General features: G+C 40.0%; 1 protein-coding gene across 1 annotated transcript; it reads right to left on the bottom strand.

The window, feature by feature from the left end:
• Nucleotides 1–4,550: 4,550 nt before the first annotated feature.
• Nucleotides 4,551–5,210, bottom strand: LOC122639058 (F-box protein SKIP23-like). Its single transcript, XM_043831898.1, has one exon. It carries the CDS (start codon nucleotides 5,208–5,210, stop codon nucleotides 4,551–4,553), a length of 660 nt encoding a protein of 219 aa, XP_043687833.1.
• Between the last annotated feature and the right edge of the window lie 3,020 nt (nucleotides 5,211–8,230).

Consider the following 8,230-nt stretch of genomic DNA (forward strand, 5'->3'; position numbering starts at 1 on the left):
CATACCCAATTGGTTGCTCTTTAGCAACACCTCCATGTGATGGGAAGAAGAAGAAGAAAGAAAGAAAGAAGAAACAAAGCAGAATGAGGTTTTACACTCATTTTTCCCACACTTGGATTGATGTGAGAGAGGAAGACATAGAAAGGGATAAATATAGACAATACACAATGACGATGCTGGAGAGCAGTATATGAATGAATCAATGAATATGCATGTGTAACAAGTATAATCTAGATTTGGAATAAATTGCAAAGAATGATGTGGTGAGACAGGTTGGGTAGGTGGGTCTGGTTTGTAGGATTGAGCCTTCCCATGTAGGTTGAGTCAAATTGATCATTAAAAGTCCCAATTTGTTTTAGTATCAATGTGTATCATCATATCAGGAACCAAGTAGATATGCAAATCTTTTGCCCTAACTGACTCCATCCTTCAAAGCATTGTATCCATTAGAGTATATTCAAGAATGTGCTCTGTAATGTTAATTTTAGATATTCAAAATAAAATCATCGAACATATTTGCTTGACTATTACACATATATCTCTCTCTCTCTCTCTCCAAAAGAATACCTTGAGATTGTTTTGCAATGACTTATGTTAACTTGTTCCTTTTCGCAACAATTAAATGAGGACAGAAATTTGCAATTACCATGCATTTTAGGAGAACACATTGACTTCCAAATATGATACTAGATGAAAAGCCCCCAAAATGTATTGCCCCAGGAATCTATCTTTCCACATGAAGTGGCATCTTATTAAAAACATGAAAAAATAGGTTTGACCTCTCTTATTGTTCCAAAACTTGACTGATGGTTCTATCCCTATTTATAATAGCCTTGAATGTTATTCTATGTTACAATGCATGCTCATGTCAGATCTCTCTCTCTCTCTCTCCAATGCAGGTCTAGCCAACATCATGAAGGCCCTGTTTCAAAATCATGCCCAAGATCCAACTCAAGTCCCAGCACCATCTCTTGGTCTAAAAGGATCCAAAGAACAAGGCCAACAAAGTGGCAACCCAAAGTTGTCACCAGAATTTTACCTGTACACATATATCTAATTCAAAGACATTTTCGGATTATCTAAAATGTGATTTAGAGAAAACCCAAAGAATGAAAGATGTAGCCCTTTGAGTCTGATTTCGAATGACTTTTGAATCACTTCAAACGAAGCTATATCGAAGGAGATATGCTTTTTCTACTGAGCATGTGCAGTCAAGTGTGTCCAGTCTTGTTTCAAGTCCACTTCTTTGAGTCTCTTCATTTCTTAGTCTTTGATGATGTGGCAAGTCTCTACAAAGTCCACTATGGATTTTTCTTGGATATTCTCATTTAAATAAGCTTCAAGATATTAAATAAAAAATCAAAGCATTGAAATAATAATCAAGACCTTGGAGATTGGATCAAGGCATTGGAACAAGATACAAGACCTTGGAATAAGTATCAATGATCAATCATTTATTAATTGGTTCAGCCTACTATGTTGTGTATTTTTTCTATCATTTTCTTTCTTTTTAAGCTATGAAATGATATTTTGTTGAAGGTTGCTACAAGCACTTCTCTTGAACCAAGATATGTTCTTCCTCTTGAACCTAGAAGAGTTCAATAATTAAACATTGAAGAAGTTTCCTTTTATCCTAGAAGAGTTGGAATTTTACTTTTCACTGGCATCCTAGAAGAGTTGCAAGACCTTGTTGGAGCTGCAATTGTCCTGTAAGAGTTGCATTACAGCCCCCATCTATCCATATCCATTTCTTTTCATTTTCAGAATTTTGTTCTTGCTCGTGCACCAAATTAATGAGATATTTCGAGAATCTTAAATTCTTTTTCTGAATAAAAATTCTTCATAAAACATGTAGCACTTTTTGTTATCTCGAATCTCCAATTTGAAGCACCCCAAAATGATTTGTGAGTTGAGAGTTATCATCATTATACTGGCAGGGTACGAATCTGACCTATTTAGTCTTTTTGTAATTAGGTTGTGCTTACTCTCCCGATCCGAGTTTAAGCAATCACGTGGGGATGATTGCATCTCTCTCTCTCTCTCCATAGAGTGATTACATGTGATGACAGTCCTTGATAAGGTTGGAACGGATATTGAGTCCATGATAAGATAGCGAACTCAAAATGCAGTTGACAGCCCATAGCATACCCAAATAAGGTTTTCAAACCAAAGATTGCATCAAAATGACCCTAAAAAATTGAGCAAAGCATGGAAGAATCTAGGCAAGAAAAAGAGGGGATCCTAAAAGCATATCATCGAATCATCATAGCCAAGGGATAGGAAACAAAAGGTTTTAATACTATAAGTTCAGGTGTTACGAAGAGGATGAGTCCAAAAAGTATATCGTATAGATTTTCAATGGACCTAGAATTCACCAAGGAGAAGATTTAAGATTGGGCTACTCTCCTTGGAGGTCATCGCCCAATGAGTGCCCAATGAGGCATCCAACGGCTGGGCTGTGCCTTATACATCCCGATGGTTGATTGGGCACACACTGGGATACGTGTGGCACAGCCAAGCCGTCAAATGCCTCATTGGGAGATGAGAGGAGCCGAATCCAAAGATTTACTGATCAAAATATTTCTTCATAATCCATATTCATCCACTAGCACTAAATAAGAATAAAGGAAAAAATAAATTTAAAAGACAAACACAAATAATGTAAACAGAAAAAAAAAGAATCGAGTTTCCCTCCACACACGGTGAATGAGATCCCATTCATGGAGGGGCGGGAGAGGGAAGGAATGGGTATTGGGAGGATATTTTGGAACATACTAAAACCCTAGGAAGGGTTTGTGAACCCTAGGATGTTGGGGAAAAAAATACAAAACTTGTAATTATAGAAAAAAAAAAAGGTCATCAAAAAGATCCTATCCTCTTCAAGAAAAAATAAGCAATTGATCTTGTTTATTAGCAACCAAATGTGATACTTTTTATGTTAAAATAATGTTTTTTTCATTGATGATTTGGGGGTAAATACTTGTCTTTATATAATTTTTCACATAATTGCTAAGCAAACAACTAATGGTGTAGTTTATAATTGGGCTGCTTTTTAAGTTTCAATTAATGTAATATGGGACCAAAGTAGCTAGTAAGGGCCTACATGATAACACTTCTGTTTTTGGGCCATGTTTCTATTCTAGAAATGACTTTTTGTATTTCTATTACTGGGCCAAATTTGATAACACAAATAATTTCTATTTCTGGGCCATAAAAGAAACATAAATGTTTTTGTTATGCACAATCATTTCTATTTCTAGAAAATAAAGGTCATTGAATACCCAAAAATTTGGTGGAGGTGGTGGTGGTAGCGACGGTGGAGGTGGAGGTGGTGGTAGGGGCGGCGAAGGTGAAGGTGGTGGCGGTGATGGACGTGATGGTGGAGAATGTGGCGGTGGCGGTGATGACAGTGGAGGTGGTGGTGGCAGTGGAGATGGTGTTTTATTTTGAATATTAAATTACTGTTTTGCCCATCAAGTCAACTATGTGCTTATTAAAGAGCAATTCCCCCCTTATTTCTTCCTTTTATTTATGAGACAACGAAGCTTCAAATTAGAACTTCTTTTTTTTTTATTCCTCAGCAATTTTTTTTTTGTCCTTGTTCATTCCCAGGAACAACAAAATGAATTAACCAGTGTTAATGAAGATGCTTTTCTGTGTTTCTATTTACCATTTATGGTGGGAGATAAACAAAAGGAGATGGACCTCTACTTCCCGGTCTCGTATTTAGATTTGGAATGCTATTGAGTTTGATGTCCAAGATAACCATCTTCTTGGGGGTTTGAGAGCACACTCTTTCAGTTTCATAGAAGCATGTCATCGAATCATCATAGCCATAGCCACAAATAATTTACACAGAAAAAAAAATTACGAAACTTGTAATTACAGAAAAAGAGTCGCGAAAAAGATCCTTCAAGAAAAAATAGGAATTGATCTTGTTTATTAGCAACCAAATTATTACACAAATAGCATCTACCGAATATTAGGTACTACCCATACTAGTGGTGGCTTGATCCTTTGCAAAGCACAAGAGGAGTACCTTACAAATCTCCTTTCTTCAAGGTTAAAAGCACCCAGATTCTGATGACCCACATTGGGATCATCTTCCAACCATCCCTCCCAGAAGTATTCACCAAAATAGATAGAGTTCTCTCTACACTCGGGAAAATCGCGAGCTGATAAAGAAATTGCACAATTAGGGCTCAAAAACAACACACGGTCACGTAAACTTTCAACCTCAACCCAAGTCTTGCTACTCTGATCAAACCTGCAAACACTACATGAAACTGAATCAAAAACATTATGCCTTCTCCACTTCCCTCGGAACCAAAGAAGAACTTGCAACAGATCCCCTGAGGATTCCACCAAATACCTTTTCCTAACAACCCAAGTCTCAATTGGCTCGGGACGTCTAAGTAAAAACACCCCAAATATTGGTGGGGCAACCTGTGTTGCCTCATTAAGAAGAAGAAGGTCATTGACATCCCAAGCCACAATATCTCCTTTATAACGAAGCACATATAACAGCCCATTAAAAAACCAGAATATCATCATAACCGGCCGTTCTCCAAATTTGGTCGATCTAATTGGGTCCATGAATCAGCTCCTGCCTTACAGAAAGCCAATCCAGAGAACCCAATTGCCACGACCATGTAATTGTTATCAACCAATGGATCTGCAGTAACAAGGGCCTTACTCATAAGTTCAACCCTTAACCTGGCAGCAGAGATTGAATATTCACGATAAGACTCACGTCGGCGAATCGTGTAACTATCGATTTCACCAGACGGTTTAGACCCATTAACGCCTAAAACATCAGGGAATGTTTCAGTAGGTGGGAGATGGATTATGGCACCAGAAAAAGGGTTCATGAGAAGAGCATGGCAGAATCTATCGAGAATAACAAGCCAACCGAAAGAGGAACCAACGCATCTGCTGTGTCGGATCTCTGGGAGTTTGATCTGGTAAATCTTATTTTCTGAGAGATTGAGGAAGTTGCGGGTTTCTTTTCCTTCATGGCCTAGTTTGTAAGGGAGCATCAGCCATGGAAGTTGAGGCGCTGATGAGTATGATTTATCATATGCAACGGAATGCCATGAGGTGCAGACAGCACTGAAACGGATGATATCGACGACGTTGGGGAGACGTTGTAGGACTGAACCCAAGAGATCCTTTGGAAGCTCAGACCAGTCTACTTCAAACGGCGCCATCAAAGAGTTGAGAAATCAAAAAAGTGAAGAAGAGAATACTACTGCAAATCTGCAACTGGGAACCCAGTCTGTGCTATGGGCTTTTCATAATACACACACAAGTAATTAACAAGAATTTCCATTCTTACAGAGTTGTACTTAAACTCAAATTCTTTCCTTTCTCATATTTGTAGATAAATCGGTCAGGCTTGTAATATATATATTCAGTTGGAAATAATAAAATCAAACAGAGGCTTCTAGGCTCACCCCCTTTTTTTTTTTTTTTTTTTTCTCTCTAGCCGATCTAGTTCCCTTTTCTTTCTTCTTCTACCACGGTTGACAGCACCTCTACAGCGTCTTCCATGGCTGCAAATCCTATTGCTGCTACCCCTCTCCCTTCCCTTCCCTCTGCTCATCACTTTATTTCCATTAATTTAACCCCCAAGAATTACCTTCTTTGGCTCAAACAGGTCATTGCCTATCTCGAAGGACAAAGGCTCTTCTCCTACGTTGATGGATCTAATTTATGCCCTACCACTGGTGATACTATCGCTGATTGGCAACAACAAGATTCTGCAATCACCAGCATGCTCCTTGCGTCACTGCCTGAAGACGTTCTTCCTCTTGTGCTTGATAAGGACTCCAACCATGATATTTGGGTTGCCCTTCAAACTGCATTCGGTTCTGCATCCTCTACATGTCTGATGTCGCTAAACATGAGTTTACAGAACCTTCATCACCCACCCGATGAATCTGTGTCATCCTATCTTCAGCGTGCCAAGCTCTTATTTGATGAATTGGCAGCAGCTGGAAAACCTCTTCTTCCTGAAGATTTTAACATATATGTCCTCCGCTCCCTCCGTGCTGATCTCCAGGACATTGTTCGGTCTATTTTGGCTCGTTTGGATCCCCCTTCTTACATGGAGTTGAGTGGCCTGCTTCTTAGCCATGAGAGCATGCGTTCCTTTCAAAATTTGAAGTTATCTGCAGTGTCGCCTGCCTCTGCTCACACCGTCAACTCCACCTCTATCTCCTCTGCAACTCCTACCTCTTCTTCTTTCAATCGAGGGGGGCGTGGAGGGTGATCCAACCATGACCATGGTCGTGGCGGCCGTCTATACTGCTCCTATGGTCAACGCACTAATCACACTATTGATCGCTGCTTCTGCCGCCCTCAACCCTTTACATCAACTTCTCAACCTCGATACCCGCAACACCCCTCCACTCCATATCCCTCCACTCCATCACTAAACATTCCTTTTTTACAATACCCCCTTTTACCCACCCCATCCCACCCTTCCACTACCCTAACATGGTACCCTGATACAGGGGCCACACATCATGTTACACCGGACATTCACTCTCTTTCTTCACATGACACCGACACTGGACCTGATCAGCTCCATGTCAGCAACGATAAGGGCCTCTCTATCTCTAACACTGGTTTGTCTTCTATTTCCTCTCTCTCCCCTTCTCGTACTTTTAATCTTAATAATATCCTTCATGTTCCTGTTATTACAAAACCCCTTCTTTCAGTTCAAAAATTTGCTAGCGACAATAACGTTTATTTTGAGTTTCACCCCTCTTTTTTCCTTTTCAAGGATCAGGTCACCAAAGCAACCCTATTATCCGGTCCGAGTACTGATGGGTTATATACTTTATCTACTTCCCCTGTTTCCTCTCCTGAACTCAACTTTGCGGAGTGTACTTGTCACGCCCCTATCCCGATGTAAGATATTTTACCACATAGGGGTATGACTGGGACAATCACACATCATCCCAACACCTACCAGGATCGTAGATACAGTGTCCCGAGCCACAGTCCACCCTGTCATCACATCATGATAATAGAAAAGAACGTACAAAAGGAAATAAATCGTTCTAGATACAGAGTCAGCAGAAGCGAAATTAAATTAAATCATGTGAAATTATAGAGCATCGATTCTCTAATACTAACACATATTACCATTTCTAACATAAGTAACCATTCATTACTCTCCCTACAAATAAACATATAGTTTATATATGGTTGGGGAATGAAGATAAAAAATTAAATAATAAATAATTGCCACAAGGGCACCAATCTCGGGTATACATCTACATCCAAGCCACAGCCACCGGCTCCATTTGATGCGCATTCAATGGTACTCATCTAAGTAGTACCTCCTGCATAATCAACTAAAAAGGGGTTACGCAACGGGGTTAGCTACACTAGCTAGTGAGGGAGCAAAGGGGAATGCGCACACATTACACAATCAATATCAAACAGAATGATGCATGCTAATGTTAGATTCATTTTTCCCCTAACACACAATTCTATCGGTCAAGTATATGCTACTGTGATAACTCGAGAAACACTGAGGGTCACTTATCCTCTCGCCCCAGTGAGACCTCAATTATCACGTGGGGACCTGCGCCGTTAGAAGCCATCATGACCACCCAGTGGCAAACCCTGATAGCCATCACTACCCCTGTCCTGGCCTCTCCCACCTCCACAGACCACAGGTGCTAAAACTATCCAACACATAAACCCCTGTTGGCAAGGGTCGTAGCTTAAGGGAATAAGCATCCTAGCCACAGATATACTATATGCAAGTCCTATCGTCCCGAGAGGTATTCTGGGTGCATCAACGTCCCATTTTATCTAGTACCCGGGTATCAGCACGGTACAGCACATACAGATCAGGATGACATACAACAGTTTTCATAATTTAAATAAATTGGGGTTTTGGTACAGACACACCCAGCACCGTAGCCCAATACAATGGTGAACATAATATCACATTCACAACAATTCACATTTGAATAAAATGCAATGCGCACAATGCTTATAAATATATCATAGCATGCTTAATATTGAACAATTATATAATATTCAAGCCCAACGAAGTCACTCAGAACCCACTCACCTAACACAGGCGTCACCATGTGTGGTTGACATGAATCTCACCTGGGCTTCCCACTCTCCATCGAGTTGGGTAGCCTAGGAATATAAAAACAATCATTAAAGCATGTATAGAAGGGTCTCATGCTAGGCCCCT

Source organism: Telopea speciosissima, chromosome 9, assembly GCF_018873765.1.
Source record: "Telopea speciosissima isolate NSW1024214 ecotype Mountain lineage chromosome 9, Tspe_v1, whole genome shotgun sequence".
Taxonomy (NCBI): Eukaryota; Viridiplantae; Streptophyta; class Magnoliopsida; order Proteales; family Proteaceae; genus Telopea; species Telopea speciosissima.

What these genes read in the sequence shown, in the direction of transcription:
- LOC122639058 (XM_043831898.1), bottom strand. Translation starts at nt 5,210, where the DNA reads ATGGCGCCGTTTGAAGTAGACTGGTCTGAGCTTCCAAAGGATCTCTTG.